Raw genomic sequence first — 18,710 nt, 5'->3', positions numbered from 1 at the left:
AACTTGCTAACCAGGCTCAAGTATAGCATCGAGGCCAAATCTCAACGCTGAGACCACAGTCTCTTCTGCAGGGTAGAAACTATGCTCTGCTCTATGCTAGGACCTCTCCAATAGCCATGAACTGAGAAGACACATTGCTAGCATAGGTGACAATGGAACCAAAAGAGAATGCATGGCATGCCAGAGCCATCTACAGAACGACAAGTTAGCTTAGTTCAAGCCACCAAGTCACACAGAACAAACACAGAAGTGTCACCACAGAGCAGTGGTCATACCATTGTACTGCTTTCTGGTTACAGGGCTTACAGCCTCCACATACCTACCCTGAGCTGAATCCTAACACCTGTGGGAGTCCCCTCTGTATGCTGTGAATATGGTTTGTTATGACTGGTTAATAAAGAAGTTTATTTGGCCAATAGTCAGGCAGAATAGAGGTAGGCAAGAAATTTAAACAGAGATAGAGGGAGACAGGAGGAGGAGTTAGACACCAGCAGCTGCTGGAGAAGCAAGGTGTGAGGTAACAAGCCACAAGCCTCATGGTAAATATAGAATAATAGAAATAGGTTAATTTAAGTTGTAAGACTAGTTAATAAGAAGCTTGAGCTAACAGGCCAAACAGTTTGTAATTAATAGTAAGCCTCTGAGTAGTCATTTGGAAACTGGTGGGGCAGAAAGAAACCTGTTACGCCTGACAACCAAAATTGGACCCATGGGCCCTAGGAAGCATTTCTTCCCTCACCAGAGGCCCAAATGTGCTGATCTTGGAACCTTACATGTTAGCCATCAGGAGGTGTAAAAGCCGTCATGGCTTGTGAAGGTATAGAGTACTGGTTACCACTCCTCAGCACAGATCACAAAAGGTCCTGTTCCCCTACCCAGAAGTCTCCATGAAGAAAGAAACCTTCTAGAACAAGGGAAAATGTAGAGATTCACTGGCCCAGGGCCTTGGTTCCCACTTTTCCACTCTTTTGAAGACTCAGTATTGACCTCTCTGAACCATAGGGCAGCAGGAAGGGTCAAGTGGAACTGAATCTGCCTACCCCCTGCGTCAGCAGCCCTTTATACTCACCGGATGGGCTCGGTGGGGTCCAGGCGCAAAGCCTTCTGCTCCGGGGAGAGCTGCTCCCACTGGAAGTGCAGGCTCCAGTCAAACCCTGAAACACAGCATTGGCCTAGCTGACTCGGTGTCTCAAAGCATGCCCAGAGCTTCCTTATCCCACTCTTCTTCCAGCTCCTGGGAGAACCGGCCCTTGGGAAGACAAGTCTCCCCTGGTCTGCTCAATAGCAGGGCTACCAAAGCTCCCTCTACATTCCCTTCTCCAGTGTAGCTCAGGGAGCCTGTCTGAAGCTCCATGCTAGGTAAAGAAATAAAGAGTAAAGGGTAGAAGTCAGGCCTATGGTGCAAAGGTAACAGATGGGACAAAAATCATAGGTCTGAGTCTTAGGAAGGAGTAAACAGGGAATTTTGATGTAAATCACCAGAATCACCTAGAAATCATTATTGGGTAGAAGTGAACTAGGCCCTAGGCTGAGAACACGGGAGGGAGGGGCTCTGGGAGAGGGTGATGCCAATATCAAAATGGCAGACCAAGTCAGGTCCCACATAACCTGGGACTTCCAGCTTCCCCTATATCCTCAGGTCTAGGGGTGAGCTCCAGATTAAAGCTAGAGCACCAGAGGGCTGGGGTATCTCTGTCCCAGGAGAGAAGGACAAGCTGAAGTGGATTTTATTGCAAGATTCAGACTTAGGCGTTTCAGACAACTCACCAGGAGGTCTTCTTTTTCCCCACTTTGAGATGGGGTGGAGGAGGAAGAGGAGGAAAAGGAAGAGGGAGGGGAAGGACAGGAGGAAAAAGAAAGAAAGAAAGAAAGAAAGAGAGGAGAGACAGGAAGAGGAAGAGGGAAGGAGTATTAGCTCACTCACCCCCTCTGAGCTCTGAGGCAGACTCAATGTAATTGAAGGTGTCCAGGTTAATGATGTCAATAACAGGGCAGACTACCCTTGTGTAATCCTGCAAAAAACAAAACAAAAAGACCTGTGTTCAGCTTTCAGAGAACACCTGCTGCCTGGAAGTCAGCGAACTTAGAGACACCAATCAGCCAATGACTCTTGTCTACAGCCATCAGAAGCAAAGCTGTGTGTGTCCAAAGGGAACCTGGGCTCTGAAGTCCTTTGTCTGAGGGTTAAGGTTCTTAGACAGATTGGTGAATAGCTGTTCCCTTCTGGCAGACATGAACCTATATGTCCAGTCCCGAATTCCCACCGACTTATCAGCCCAATGTGCCGCTGGCTATTTCCCTGCACACATTCACTCAGCTCTTCAAGAGCAGCTTCACCATCTTCTGCTGACATACCCCTTCCTTCAAGTTCCAACTTCTATTAACAGAGCATCCCACATCCTCTTCCCTAGCACTAAATTAAGACTTACCCTGTCCATCAACCAGATCGGGTTCTGGTTCTGACTCTGACTCTTCTAAACCCACACTGACTCTTGTCTAGAGAACCACAATGAACTTCTAAGCTGTTCCACATCGCATCCACACGGTTTCCTTCCCTTCTGTGTACAGTTGCCCATCTTCTTTCTGCTATGAAACTCCAGCAATGCTACCCAATTGTCCAATACTTTAACCACCTTCAACGTAAGGTGTACTTCTTAACACAGAACCCAAGGCCATTCAAACTGGCTTCCATGTATGATTGAGAACATGAGGTATTGGTATGGGCAAAACAGACATAACCAGGGGGCTCGGGGGTGGGATAGGGGAGGGAGGACATAGAAAGCAGACTGATAACAGGCACCAAAATTCAGTTAGAGGAGACATAAGTCCTACAGTTCTACAGCACGGTAGCAGGAATACAGCTTTTAATAATTTTTTCTATATTTCAAAATGTTAGAAGATTTTGAATGTTCTAAACACAAAGAAATGATCAGTGTTTGAGGTGACAAAAATGCTAATTTCTTTGACTTGATCATTACTTGTTTATACATATATGAGAATGCTGCCCAGGACCACATGACTAGGCAGAATTATTGTGTGAATTAACAATAAACACATCTTGCTTTCCAATTTCATCACTTTCTTCTTCCTCAGGACATCCTGTATATTGCCATCATAGTCATCTGGACTAGAGAGGAGGCTCAGTGGTTCAGAGTGCTTCCTGCACTTCCAAGGGGACTTGGGTTCAATTCACAGTATCCACATCAGGAGACTCACAACTACCTGCGACTCCAGCTCCAAAGGATCTGATGCCTCTGGCCTCTGTAGGCACCTGAACCCATGTGCACATACCCATACATAGATGCACACATACACATAATTAAAAGAAAAATAATTCCTAAAGAGTCATCTAAGGGTTATTTTCAAAACAACCAAGCCCAGCTCCTCAGTTCCTAGCAGATAGGGCTACCAAACCTATCAAGTTTGTTCGTTGTCAGCCAGTATACCGCAGGGATACAGCCCCAACAATGGTATAAACAAGCTGGGAACACAAAGACTCTTGGATCTCACACTGAAAGATGGCCTAAAGAGGCCATCCCATCTCAAGGAAGCTCTCCTTTTCACCCACCCCCCTTGGGCCAGCTCAGACAGGAATTTGGGCTTCTCCTTGAAGTGATTTAATTCTCACATTCAATCTTTTCCCCAATTTAGGCTGTCTTATTTTTAAGCTCCAGAATGACTGAGCACTCGATTATAAGTTCACAGACTTAATTTGACCCCGAGCCTCCCACATTCCACTCACTCTGACAGAAGCAAGGTACCTCTGAAAACCAGCCAGCCCAGGTGAAGAGGAACACTCATTGCCAAGGCATCACTTCCACTGCAGGGATGTTTCAGATGCCACAGCTGTCATCACTGCACCTGCCTGGGTACCACATACCATGGTGTCTTTGAAGCTACTCTCCAGCCATTGACACACACACACACACACACACACACACACACACACACACACACACACACAAGGATGCTCAGATTACTTTAACTTTAAAAACAAAAGTTCAGGAGTATATTTTGTAAGTTCAACAAAGTCTTCAACCTGTCTTCTTTTGCTGTGTTCAGGGACCTCTGCAGCTGCATTGATTCCTTCTGTGACCTTTGTACACACCCAAAGGCATGTCTAGTCTGTACCCAGCTGCTAGAGATAATCTCTAAGCTCTTGGTCAGTTGTGCTTAGAAGATAATCGTTTTCCTTGGAGTCTTGGGCCACACTAGATAGTCTGTGCTAACACTGTGATTTATGCTGAGGGATTTGACCCATGAAGAACCAACTTGACCTCGACAGCCACATGGTGACTATAAAATTCAGGCTCATCCCTGCTCTACCACATGAATTTTTGCTACTCAAAGCTCAAGAGACTGGTGCCCAGCATCCCATAGAATAAGGTTACCAAGGTGGAAATCCTACAGCATATCATTGTTTACATCTTGGACCTGCAAATTGCCCTGGACCCTTCCATCAGCCTGGAACACAGGAGACCTGGGCAGAACCAGGCGTCCAGGATGCTACTGATCACCCTGAACAGGGACGTCAGCATCCTGTCCTTGCAGACATCTGCTCCCTTTTGAGCTGATGTCGAATGACAGCAAAATGTTCTGTGGCTGGATAAATGGAGAACAGGTTGAAGGGACCTTTTTTTAAAAGAAAAACTAAGAACAATCATCTTCCCCAGGAGTCTCCTGCCTGGACCATTATTTATGAAAGACTTCCATCACCCTTTCTACAGTTGGAAGGTTTTCTCTATATACTATTCCTACCATGGCACGAAAAACATCAAAAATCACAAGGATTGCCCAACCTAAGCCAACTCTGCCTTTTTTCAAAGGTGAGGTATGAACGCCAGAAGCCAGTATTCAGTTATTTAAATAAATTGATGTGAGTCTACTGAAGGAGAGAGAGGGGGGGATACTGTGTGGATTCTACTTATATTTTCTGGTATAGTGGTATACCTATTTGTGCATAAAAATGTAATCACATACTTATGCTAAGCTTTTTATAAAAGTTTAGTTGTAAACTTATCCTTGATATAAAATAAAAGAAGAATATTCAGGTTTATGTATATTATTGATGCCTAGTTAAAGCTCTGGATGCCAAGGCATAGGTGAGCTTCTCTGGTTGGCAACACCGGCCTCCCCTCCCAGGGCTGCCATACATTTCTTCTGGGAGAGGTAAAAACTCTATAGAACCCTTCTGGGAGAGGATAGCTAAATGCTCAGGATGGAACTTTGCACAGGGCCTTGCTTCTGCTGCTGTTAGCCTTTCTGCTACTGATTCCTTTCACAGCAATCAGTGATAAATAAGTACAAGTGGGCCTGCTTCGGTGACTTGTGGATCCTTGCACTGAGTCCAGGAAGGGTCTTGTGGACTCTTAGATGATAACCTCATTTTGTTTTGCTTTAGTGGAAACAAACTCCCCTTCACTTTCAAAAATGAAAGTGAAAAACCAAGTGTAGAGCGTGTGTCCCAGTCACGGCCTCCACGTGGGCACTGTGTCATGGCTGTGCCAGGCTCCCCAAGCACTCTCCTACCCTCTGAGACCGTATCTTAGGACTTCTGTTGCAACTCACCTGTGGTATCTGGTCTATGGAGAACGGACAGGCAGCGAGGGCTGTTTGGGAGCCAAGTGCTATGTGTGGTTATTACCTTGAAAGGGGCCACAGAAGACTTTAGTGAGTCACCCAAACCAGAACACAAGCTCTCAACACAAGATTGGTATCTACTCTCTGGCCTAGCCTAGAGCCTGGAAGGCAGAGAGTATTTGATGGCACTGGATAAGAGAGAGAGAGAGAGTATCATTCCCTACATCCTTGTGTAGGTGATGATAGGGATTAGGTGGGTCACTTATGCCTTAACAGGGTAGCTTTTCAAGCTGGAGCCTCAGGGATGAAGAGAGTCTGAATAATTGTGTTGTTGGCCCAGAGTTAACAGAGGCTCCTATTGTGTGCCCATAATTGGTATATCCTAAAAGTTAGGCCCAAGCTTGAGCATAAGCAAACAGCCTGTAAAATCCTGGGCGGATCCTGGACCATTCCCTATTCCCCATTTCCTTTCCCTACCATGGAAATTCAAGTCTGTTTTCTCTGCCCCATCCTTATCTCCCCTCCCCATCTGCTCTTAGCAGGAGGAGAGAGGCTGAAAGCACTGGGCAGTAGCCATCAATCCCTGGTGCTCTCATACCTCTCCTTTCCCACTGATTCATATAATTAAAGCACATTGTGAATGGGTAATCAGAAACTTCTGGAAGCACTGTCTCAGTGGTCACCAGCATTCCTGAGTCTTCTTGTTGTGTAGGACTTGTAGGGAGTCAAAGATACATAAGGAAACTTTACAGTTTAGGGAAGACGAATCCGATTCAGGGTCTAGAGACAGCCTAGGTGGCCTAGGGGCAGGCGTGATATATTATATCTTCCTCCTTATAACTGAATAATTGACAAGAGGCAACTGAAGGAAAGAAGGGTCTGTTTGGGCTCTATGTGGCAGAGAAGGCCGGGCCTGAAAACAGGGGGTGCTGTGGAAGCCGGAGTGTGAGGCTGCTTGCTAATATCTCTGAAGATCAGGAAGCAAAGAGAGGTTAATAGCAAGATGGATAGATTACAGCACCTAAGACTCATCCTCTGTAACCTACTCCCTCTGGCTAGACCCCCCTCCCCCACTGGTTCCATAAACTCCCCAAATAGCGCCACCAGCTGGGGACTAAATGTCCAAATGCTAAGCTGGCAGAGGGTGGAGGATCAGTTTACATCTGAACCATTCATATGAGAGGAGCTGGAGAAGTGTCCTTAAAGAGGGGCTACTGTGGGGTAGGGGCACGTTTGTTGACAGAATAGTTAGGTTTCCATTCAGGCTCTGTCATATAGACATGTGTAAGACCTTAGTAATTTGGCATGCTCCGAGGGATCCTGTTTGCAAACCTGTGACGTGAAGGCAAGTTGCTACTATTGCAAGATGATCCCGCCTTTTGACTAGAGCTCATGTAAGGAAGATAGCGAGGAAAGCACACGCGAAGGCGCTGAAGGATAAACCAGCTATCATTTATATAAATTTGCTGGATGTTGAAAAGATTGAGATTTCTTGAAATCTCTTTCCCATCAAAAATATATGGAAGGAGGTAAAGAAAAGAAACTTATGTTAAAAAACAAAAAAACAACAACACAACAGAAACCAACTTGGTGTTTCCAGTGTCAAATAATTAGAGGGAAGGGAAGGGAAATTAGGGAGGTGTTGCATGGAAAACTTCAGCTGAAGATAGCCTAGGACAGTTTCTTTCTTATTTTGTTCTATTTTTGAAAACCGCGATCTCCAATTATAGCTTAAAATGTCCATTTCTACTCTCAAGATCAGATCATGCTCTATGTGGCGACAAGGCACACAGGGAGAAATCCAGAAACACAGCTGGAAGGCATACACATTCCCGCTCCTTGAGAGGCTGTCCCAGAGTCCCCGCCCTGCATTAAGAGGCAGGGCTTTCAGGGTGAACCCAACAGCCCACAGAGAACTCTCTGGGCGAATCCTGGGGCTCCTCTCACTAATCTCTTCACAGTGAAAGGTTGAGCTCAGAAGGTGATGGGGACCAAGAAGCTAAGCTCCATCATGGGGCCAAATGACTCCCAGAAGAGTATCTGGCTGCAAGCAGCCAAACTCTCATTTGAAAAAGCAAGGAAGACTATGGCAGTCTGTAGGTAAGGCTGGCTGCAGAGAGAGAAATGAGACCATCTCCTGGGAAGTTTTCTGAATGGACTCAGAGTCATTGGGATAGAAAGGGATTCAGATTCATTACCACTGGGCTTCTTTAAAACACCCTCTGAGACTGTGGCTTTCTACTAAAGACTCGCTTAAGATTGGGCACATTATATTTTCATGCATGGAGGAAGAGCTTAGGAGGTCCCACCTCCAACTGTTAGTCTATGGGCAGCTAAGGAGTACTAGGGGCGGGGCTGAAATTCATCCTCCCCAGTGGTGTAGCCACTGACAGTTTGCCTATATTCCAGTAAATAATCCCTCACGAATGCTCATGCAAGTAACCTTAAATAAATACAGCGAGCAGAAAAGACAGAGAAAAGCAAAAAAGAAAGTGGTGGTGCAAGTCTTTAGTCCCAGCACTCAGGGGGCAAATATTAGACCTGCCAGGTATACATGGGGAGATCCATAGTAGCCAGGACTACATGTATGATGAGACAAGATGAGAGAGGAGAGAGAGAGAGAGAGAGAGAGAGAGAGAGAGAGAGAGAGAGAGAGAGAGAGAGAGAGAGAGAGAGAGAGAGGACAAAGTAGGAGGAGAATTATTAATGAAGAGAAGAAAATTTTTAGTGGGAGAGAGGCAGAGATGAAAGACAGAAATGGCAGAATGCACCAACCTCGGGGAATAAATGTATGAAACTGTCAAAAAGTAACAACAGCAACTAAAAAATAATTCTTCAAGGTTAATCATTTTGGGGGGTCCCTACGCAAGAAATATCTAATTCTTGCAATCCTAGTCCTTAATATACATCCATAAGAACTGAGAAGAGATACATGAATAAAAACCTGTACAGGAATAGTTATAGCAGCATTATCATTGGTCCCACATGTGGATGAACACATAGAAGCAAAACATGGCCCAGACTTACCACGGGGTTATTATTTCACCACAAACGGCCATCTCACATGATTCTATTTTTATGAGTGTATAGAATAGGCAAGTCCCTGGGGACAAAGCAAATTAGTGGCTGCAGAGGCAGCGAGGGGACGGAAGTGAGGAGTGGTGGCTAATCAGTGGGAAGTTTGCCTCTGAGGTGGCAGGAATGCTTTATAATTACATTGTAGTGAACGTCGCATAGTCTGTAACTGCAGTTTGAAATGGTTAAAATGGTCAGTTTTGTTGGCTGCCATTTACATGTATGTGCATGCACACACGCAATACGTGTGTGATTCTGGCTCGGGTTAAATTACCTTAGAGACCACATGAATACAGAATACAAAGTTGGGTAAATTCAGGGTGATTACAACCATACTAAAAGATGCTTCTTTGAGTAGAAAATGATCCTAAGTGGGAAGAAACAAGGCTGCGGATGTCTTCGCACGAGAGAATTTTGGTTGATTAGTTTCCATTCTCATGTTCGATATTTTCCAAAATGTCTGCAGTAACTGTGGGACACATTTGTGATGGAAAACAAGGGGTACAGGCCTCTTCTTTCCCATCTTCTGTTCCCGGGCCACAGGGTTTCCATAACACCACACTCCTGGCTCTAAGTCTATTTCTGTTCGTATGACCTTGACTGAAGCGTGGACCATTGCCTCCAACCTCAACGCCTCTCCCTGGCTAGTTTCCTAGTGTCTGTGTCCCTACCCTCTTTTACGTTCCTGTGGTTCTGCAGCCTTGGCCTTTAAGCCCTGCTTACACACTCTAGTTTCTTCTTGGCTCCAGACATAGACCAGCAAGAGGGTGACTTTATTAGCCCTTGGTTTCTGAGAGCAGCTCAGGCACAAAGACCTTTCTGGGATTGAACAGTTCCCACTGAAGTGGTCTGCTCAGCACCTGACAGGTACACTAAGCTTTCCTATGCTTCTTTCTCATGAACAACTTTCTTACAACACAGCGGTTCTCAACCTTCCTAGTGCTGCAACCCTTTAAAACGGTTCCTCATGTTGTGGCAACCTCCCCAATGATAAAATTACTTTTGTTGCTACCTCATAACTGTAATATCACTGCTGTTATTAATTATAACATAAATATCTGTGTTTGCTGATGGTCTTACAAGGCCCCTGGGAAAGGGCTGTTTGACCCTGAAAAGGGTTGTGGTGCACAGGTTGAGAACCACTGTCATAGCAATTTTGCCCATGGTTACCTATTCTGTGTTGGTTCTTTCCAAACCAGTGCAGCATGAGTATATAGGAACCATGTGAAATGTGCTAAGTACCAACTGATTCCTTCCACATAGCCTGTTAGAGACTGTTCCCCAAATAGGTGCCAATCTAATTAGCATAAGGGTAGGCAGTGAGTCTACTCTTCTACTAATTCCAACCACGACACCACCCTGATGTAGGTGGGTCTTCTAGCTATCTGTTGCTTTCATTGGTTAAATAATAAAGAAAACTGCTTGGCCTGATAGGTCAGAACATAGGTAGGCAGGTAAGACAGAACAGAATGCTGGGAGGAAGAAGGCAGTGAGGCAGACACCATGGAGCCAGCCGCCAGGTCAGACATGCTGAATCTTCCCGGTAAGCCTCCACCTCATGGTGCTACACACATTAATAGAAATGGGTTAATCAAGATGTGAGAGTTAGCCAGTAAGAGGCTAGAGCTAATGGGCCAAGCAGTGTTTAAATGAATACAATTTGTGTGTTGTTATTTCGAGTGTAAAGCTAGCCGTGCGGAATCCAGGCTGGACAAAAAGCAGGCCTGCTCGTCTCATCACTACACCACCCCAATATTCCAGGACTTCTAAGGATGGTTTTCAAGCCCTGAGAGCCAGTCTACAGCAGTGAAGTGGTGATGGGGAGGGGACTAGCTCCCAGCTGCACTTGTCATCTGTTAAGGAAGACTAAGAACTCAGAAGAGGAAAACAGAGGACAAAGTAGGAAGCAGCTGTCTGGAGAGATTCTGGCTGAGCAGGCAGTTGGGCAGACCAGGGCAAAGTCTCAAGAACAGGAAAGTTTGTGGAAAGGACAATAAGGTGGCCAGAGACAGGAAGGACCTGGTCAGAGGTGAGGCACTGGCTGACACTGGGGAGATGGGTCAGTTAGCAAAGTAGCTTCTGTGTGAGCCGTGAGGACTTGAGTTCGGATCCCCAGAATCCATGTAAAAAGCCGGACCTGGCAGCCCTTGCCTGATATCCAGTGTCGGTGGCTGTGATGTGGGTATGAGGTGGGAGAAATGGAGACAGGAAGATTCCTGGAAGCTTACCACGTTACAAGTCAGCCTAGACCACGTGATGAGCTTTAGGTTCAGTGAGATTGTTGCGGAATATTATTTTAACTATCTAAAGACACGCTACATTTGTTTATGCCATAGAATATTACTTTAACTGTATGAAGGTGTGTTACTTTTGTTTCTGCTGCATTTGTTCAATTATGTAAAGGTGTGTTACATCGGTTTCACCTTGCCTGTCTAAGGCACCTGATTGGTGCAATAAAGAGATGAATGGCCAATAGCTGGGCAGAGAAAGGATAGGTGGTGCTGGCAGGCGGAGAGAATCAATCAGGTAAGGAATCTAGGTTGGGAAGATGAGGAAGAATGAGAGGAGGAGGAGGAGAGAACAAGGGAGACACAGAGGGCCAGAAGTCAGGCAGCTGCCAGTCAACTAGACACAAGAGACAGTGAAAGTAAGATATACAGAAGGAAAGAAAGTAAAGAAGCCCTGAGGCAAAGGGTAGATAAAGGGAAACAGGTTAATCTAAAAGAGCTAGCCAGGAGCGAACCTAAATTAGGTTGAGCGTTCAAAACTAATAATCTCCATGTCATGATTTGGGAGCTGGTTGGTGGCCTAAAAGTAAAAGCCTAGTACAAGAGATCTTGTTCCAAAAAATAGAGGTAGAAAGCAAGAGAGGGAAGACATGAGATGACTCTACCCTGGGCCTCCCTGGGACCCTGAACATGTACTCATCGTCTACATATACAATACCCACCACACATACACAGAGACAGGACACTGGCAATGGCAATGGCAATGGCAGACTCAGAACCAGCCCATCTGTGTGGGCACAGAATCCTAGGAGCCCTAGCAATGCCAGGATGAGAATACAGAGGGGAGAAAGGTTTCTGGAAGGGCCTTCAGTGCCGAGGGAAACCCTCAATTGAATGGCCAGCTCACAAAACTATTTCCCCTTTCAGACCCTTCTGAACAATGCTAAGGGTACAAACTCAGAGGAAACTCCCAAACTCAGAGAAAGTCGTCCTTAATGGTTGTTGACTACTAGCCCCATGCGTGAAAGTTCAGTCAACCCTGTAAGAGCACCTCTTGCAGTGGACAAGTGGCAAGGACTTGGTTCCCCGCTGAGCAGTTTGCCCACTGGGTTCTCCTCTCCTTTCAACACTGTTATACAGGCGGGAGTTGAGGGGTTACCAGCCAGGGCAGGAGGAAACCATCCCAGCCCAGACCACAGGCTGTTCTGCTGATTCTGGACAAACCATCCCTAAAGAATATTAACCCATGTCACATAACAGTCCGGACATGATTTTCTCATCTGTGTGATGAAACAAACAGCCCAAGCCTTGCTCCACTACACTGTGATCTTGTTCTGGACACTAACCTTTGGTTCCCCTTCTATAAAGTGGGGACAACAATCTGTCCCACCTGGATCCCTAAGTGAAGTCACCAGCGTGGAGGCCCTGGAAGAAGGGGGAGGTAGGAACTTCAGCTGTGAGTTCAGTCTGACTCACCTCTTTGACCCTATGTAACAGGGGCTGCAGCCAATCCCTGTTCACCTCACAGTGGCTGTCCAGGAATGTCAGAGTGGTGCCCTGGGCAATGTCCGCACCCCGCATCCGGGACCGGACCAGACCTGGATCAGGGACAAAAGGCCAGGTGGGTACCACTGTTGCTCCAGTGACCAGCCAGACTACAGCAGAGTCATTCAGTACTCCCTCAAACACCCGAATGCATACACCTGCCCCACCCGACTCTCCATTCACACGCCTGCACCGCCCTTCGGTGCAGCCTACCTTGCCGCTCGCTGTTGCGCAAGCACTTCACCTTGGGCAGCTTGGCGAGCTGCTTGCAGTCCTCAGCTGCAAAGACAAAGGTCGTGGTGAGCACCTGGGGCTCGGCTGCGTGTGAGCAAATTAGAAGGATCAGGAAGGTAGACCTACTTGCTATCACCGCCCTGACTGCAGAGCCTGGTTTTCAGTCCAGGCTGTTCCTAGGTCAATGGAAGGGGCCAAGGGTCACTGAGTGACAGCTGGGCCCATTTGGAACAGGTCAGCGCACAGTGGTACCTGCAAGCTTTCATGGAAACGTTCCAAGTGTGAAACCTTGTTCCGGTCACCTCAGGGTCATCTCCATTGCTATACACCATTGGATGAATTAATTAATTAGTTCAGAGTCTCTTCATTGCAGTAAGTGGGTCTAGTTAAAAATGCCAGGAAGAAAACAGCGTTGGACTTTGCTTTCAGAGCATGGAGGCCCTCTTTATGAAGAGTTCTGCCAACACATGTCTTTTTCCATCACAACAGAGCTTATAATGGGAGGGTGGTCTTCAGCCTGATGAACAATGGGACAGGGTGGGTAAGAGACCCACTGCCGCTTGGTCACTTACTCCAATCATACTGGAACTATTCTGTGACCTTACCACTGCCCTAACCTGACTGGTAGCCCCACCCTTTGGTTCTGTTTATAGACGTTGGCCTTTCTGTTTAGCTCTGGACTCTAACAAGCAACAGAAGAGACTTTTACAGGCTTCCCCAGGCATGGTCTTATTCTAAGGGCTCTGAATGTGTCAATACATTTGACCTCTATATAAACCCTATATATGACCGTAGTCATCTCTGTTATAGAGGTGAGGGAGCTGACTGGAAGCTAATGCTTTTCTGGAGGCACGTGGCTAAGGAGTGAGGAAGTCCCAGATCTAGGGTTTGAACACAAGCTGTTGTGGCTCCTTTAAAACCCTAGGCTATCCTGTTCCTCGGGGACCTCACAGCACTTCCTTCTGCTTTTGAGCACCAGGTGACCCCCAGAAGGAGTGACACTCCACTCCAAACTCTTCCTCACTAGGCAAGGAGAGCAGACCACTGAGTCCCAGAACTAGTACAGGTCTTCGTACCCAAGACCTCACTCCGAACCCACTTTTCCATGAAGAATCCAGAGCCGCTGTCCTTGCGTGTGCGTTTCCAGTGCTTATGCAGCTGGTGTCAATGTGCGAGCTGCACCTGTGTCCAGTTCCCAGCACCTACACTGGATGGGGTGGAGGCTGCTTTCCTGACACTTGTGGTTGGTTGTCTGTCCCCTGGTGTCACCCACCTGGCTCACCACCAGGAAAAGACTGCCCCACCTGAATACAGTTGACTGAGTAGAACTGTATCCAGGACAGTGGCTGTTAGAAGAGGGGGTTGGCACTGCTCATGCATATAGAATTATGGGATTCTGCCCATGAATCTATAATTAGTGTGGCTTTCAGACATAAACAGATGTCTTGAGACCCCAGCATGTTTTCCTTGGGAAAGTGGACCAGGGGAGTAAATCTGGATGGTAGCTGGGTTCTTTTATGGAATAACTACGGAAATACGAGGCAGGAAATGGTGAGAACCAGTGTGTGGAAAGGCTCTATGGCTCACACTGCCCTGATTGTTTTTTGGGACGTTCCGTGGGGATCGCAATGTCAAGGCCAGCCAGATCCCAGGGAACGAGAGGGAGAAAACGTGGCAGCCTCAGTTCGAATGGACACGTGAATGTAGCATCAAAACTAGGAGTCTCTGACGAAGCCTTAGGTTCTAGTGATGATTCTCTGAATGTGTGATGTCTCTTCTCAGGTCCAGGGATGTAGGTTAGAAACTAATGGCACTGATGCCACATGCGTTCATCCACACATGTACACCCATTCACCAACCACCCCAGACAGGAATCTAATAAATTTAGCTAATTCGGTCCTCAAACACTTACAGCAGAGAACCCCAACATTTCAACTTTTTCCCCTCAAATGTAAGGTTTGTCACCTCTTTAAGCTCAGGCATAGACGGACACTCAACCTTCCATGTCTTTCACCTCTAGGGTATCAGTGGGCTCCCCTCTACTGTACACAGGGGCTGGGACCAGACATTTGTGCCTCAGTTGCCAATAACCAATGTTACTTACGGTCATTGCTGAAGTCATCCACTAATATGATTTCCTGGATCAGATGCATAGGGGTGCGGTTTAACACACTGTGGGAAAAAGAGAAATTAGCATGTCTTCTAGCAGCCAAAATATACATATCAACTCCAGTTTTAAATATCATCGCCTAGGAGGAAAGAAGACCCGGGGACATCAAAAGAGTTTTCCAGTCGTCAGGGGCCAGCGAAGATATAACTCTGCCTTCTCCATCACAGTAAATAGCATGCTGCCCAGTGACACACCCAGCAGAAGCCCAACAACAACCCTTCCTCTCCCGAAGACCCAATATAATAGTTCTATGTGGACGTTTACCTTAAACCACTCTCGCCTTGTCTATCTCTGTCCTGTTTCACCCCTCCCACCCCTTTTTAATAGGGGAGTAGACAAGGTCTTCTGTGTAGCCCAGAAGGACCTTGAACAGCTGATGTTCCTGCCTTCTCCTCTCAAGTACGTGATTACAGGCATGCCCTACCAACCCTCACTTTGTCCACTTTTATTTGGTTTACCACAGCAGCCCCCACCCCGCCGCCCCAGTTCTTCTCAGTCCCAGACTGTTTTCCTTGTGGCTTTCAGGTGACCTTTCCGACACATACCTCCAACAGTGTGGACTTCCATGTGGCCACAAACAAGCTGATAAAATCCAATTGTGCCTGCCCATGACCCACACCCTCCCATCACTGAGCTGGCCCGTGCTGCCCACAGCGATTCATGCCCAGTGCTGCCATCTGACTGTCTTGTGCTTACTCATCATTGAGAGTCTCTTCTAGGACTTGAAATGGCCCTAAGCTGCCCACAAAGCCCAGTTCAAATGTCACTTCCTCTCTAACAGCTTTCCAATCTACTTAGGGAGAATGAATTGCTTCCTCCCCTGGGATTCTTGAGCAGGTTTTAGCTGAAGCTTCTTACTGCATTTATCAACTTCCTGACACTGGCAGCTGGTTTTACACTTCACCAGGCAAGCCCCTGCCCCTGTAACCCTGATGCCACGCAGAGGCCTCGATGAGAGAGTAAACACTCTAAAGAGAGACCGTGACTCTCCCTCCAGCTATCAGAGTCACTGAATCAGTGTGTTTAACAGACATGGGGAATCCCAGCTTCAAGCTGACCTCCAAATTAAGACTATAAATGGCTTCTTCCCTACGCCTATTCAATGAATCAAGCTAGGGACAAATGAATCTGTCAGGCCAGAATAAGCTTGCGGCTTCACATGCACCAGGTCATAAAATCCCCGAGAGTCTTTTCTCTTTCGGGTATAGGAGATCATTGTGTATGTGTTTGTGTGTGTGCATATTTGTGTGCATGTGTGTGCATGCGCGTGCATGTCTGTATGTATATGAAAGTGGAGGGCAGAGTTTGGTGTTGGGCCTTGTTGTGGTTTGAATGAAAATGGTCCCATAGGCTCACAGAGAGTGGCACTATTAGGAGGTGTGGTTTTGTTGGTGGAAAGGGTGTCACTGGGGGTTGGCTTTGAGGTTTCAATGCTCAAGTGAAGCCCAGTGTCGCACTTTCTTTCTGCTGCCTGAGGATCTGGGTGTAGAACTGTCAGGTACTTCTCTAGCACCTGAATGTCTGCCTGCACTCCATCGCGCTTCCTGCCGTGATGAGAATGGACTAAGCCTGTGAACTGTATGTAAGTAACCCCAATTAAATGTTTCCCTTTATAAGCATTGCCACAGTCATGGTGTCTCAACACTACCAAAGGTGTCGCCTTTAACTATTCTCACTTGACTTTTGAAGACAAGGTCTCTCACTGGACATGGTGCCCACCAATTTGCCTAGACTACTGGCCAGCAGTCCCCAAGGGTTCTCTTGCCGCCACCTCCCAACTCTGGAATTATAGGAGTATATACGACCATACTTGCTTTTCTTTATGTGTGCTGGGGATCCAAACTTGGGTCTTTATGCTGCAGCAAGTGCTTTCCCAACTGAGGCATCTACCCAGCCCCCCAGGGGATAATAAATATGTGTGCATGTGTATGTATGCATGCATGTATGTATGTATGTATGTATGTATGTATTGATGTGGGAGTCCCTCTGTGTGTGGTGATTTCCATTAATGAATAAAGAAACTGCCTTGGCCTATTGATAGGGCAGAACTTAGGTAGGCAGGGAAGATGAAACTGAATTCTGGGAGGAAGAAGGCAGAGTCAGGGGGTCACCATGGATCCCCTGCTGGAGATAGAAGTGCTGAATCTTTGCTGGTAAACAATGACCTCGTGGTGATATACAGATTAATAGAAATGGGTTAAATTAAGATGTAAGAGTTAGCCAATAGGAAGCTAGAGCTAATGGGGTCAAGCAGTGATTTAATTAATTTACAGTTTCTATGTGATTATTTTGGGGCTAAGCTAGCTTGGCAGCCAGGACAAACAAGCAGGCCCTCCTCCTACAATATATGGCATTTTCACATATACATCAATAACAAAAATATCATTATTTAATATTCTCCCCCAAAATGTTGACACAGATGCCAAGTTGGGGATGTTTTGTTCATTCTAAATCTGTATTTTCTTATAAGAAATGATAAAATGATTTCTCATAGAGAAATTGCTTTTCATCTTTACTAGTCATTGCATTAAAAACAAAGTTCCAACAGTTGCTAGCCATTTAGCAGTTTCTTTAAATGATACTTTTTATTTATTTATTTTTGAGAGTAAACAAAACACACATATACCTCTCTTCTCCCCTTCTAACTCTTCCTACCTCCTCCCAACTTCACGTCCTCTCCTATTTCTTCTTTATATTTAATTACCCACTGAGCCCAATTAGTGCTGCCCATAGTTACACAGATGTAAGGCCATCCACCACCAAGACGGACACCGTACTCGTGGCCACAACCCCAAAGGAAAATGCCTCTCCCCCTCCCAGTGGCTATCAACTTGTCAGTAGCTCTTCAGTTAGGGGTCTTGTAAGCATCTCACCAGATCATACTTGGATTTTAACTGGATTAAAATCTTGTGCTGGTGACCAGAGCCTTTAGGAGCTCATGAACGCAACGCCCATGTCATGCCTAACGTTCCGCAGTCTCTTCATCTCTGACTCTCACGCTCTCTCTCTCTCTCTTCTTCTGTGATGTGCTTCTCCCTGAGCCTTGGGACAGGGCCTTGATGTTGATGCTTCATTTAGTGCTGAGCACTCACGGTCACACAGTCTCATCATTTTGACTCATTATGTATCTCTGTATTAATGACTGCCCAAGCTTTATTGACCAAGGCTGAGAGTAACATAGAGCCCGTGTCAGTTCTAGGCCCTGCCCTGGGCCCACTGCTGTGGGACTCTTCCCGCTAGTGGATCTTTAAGACAAAATACCTACCCCATTTTCCTTGGATCTGACTTAAAAACTGTCTCTGTGATATAGAACCTGAGATAATGAAGGTAACTTAGAACCCAAGTCCCCTTGCGCCAGAACAGGACTGGTCAAGCCATCTCAGTGTTAACTGACAATATATTATTATATAGCCTTTGTTTCATGGATTCCCTGTAAATTAAAAATGACCACAGGCATGGTAAAGAGGGAATTACACTTATTCTTTCCACTTTGGTTTGGCTACACTTTTTCTAAAAATCCAATTTCCTTCACTAATTTCTGTTCCTTAATTTCTTTGGAGATACAGGGAAACTACAAGGGTGAATTTATGAACCCAATAGCCCAGTGATATCTCTGTAGATGGTAACATGCCAGGCCTGGAGCTTGGCTCACATCTCTATATATTGGAAGGATGTTAGCTAATCTGTAGAATGGGAGCCATTTACAGTAGGGGGGTTCTTCAAAGGACTATGAAGACAATTAAAGGAGAAAACCTACATTTGGCACTAAGTGATGATAGATAGTAGCATTCTCACCATGCCACATGTCATTTGAGATTTGATAATTGAACTGACCTCCCGTGCTAGAGATGTCTTATTCAAGGGGCACAGGCTTGGTT

General features: G+C 46.2%; 1 protein-coding gene across 1 annotated transcript in view; it reads right to left on the bottom strand.

Moving 5' to 3' along the window:
- Galnt14 (polypeptide N-acetylgalactosaminyltransferase 14) overlaps positions 1 to 18,710 on the bottom strand; it is a 219,116-nt gene that overhangs the window by 31,675 nt on the left and 168,731 nt on the right. The window contains exons 4-8 of the mRNA XM_038319836.1: positions 14,767 to 14,834; positions 12,642 to 12,707; positions 12,360 to 12,481; positions 1,925 to 2,012; positions 1,070 to 1,154 (exon numbers count right to left, since the gene is read on the bottom strand). Coding sequence (XP_038175764.1) covers positions 1,070 to 1,154; positions 1,925 to 2,012; positions 12,360 to 12,481; positions 12,642 to 12,707; positions 14,767 to 14,834 — 429 coding nt within the window. The remainder of the gene's footprint in view (positions 1 to 1,069; positions 1,155 to 1,924; positions 2,013 to 12,359; positions 12,482 to 12,641; positions 12,708 to 14,766; positions 14,835 to 18,710) is intronic.

This window comes from Arvicola amphibius, chromosome 2 (assembly GCF_903992535.2).
Source record: "Arvicola amphibius chromosome 2, mArvAmp1.2, whole genome shotgun sequence".
NCBI classification, from domain to species: domain Eukaryota; kingdom Metazoa; phylum Chordata; class Mammalia; order Rodentia; family Cricetidae; genus Arvicola; species Arvicola amphibius.
The sequence above is the reverse complement of the archived record's forward strand: the minus strand, read 5'-3'. Positions and strand labels throughout refer to the sequence as shown.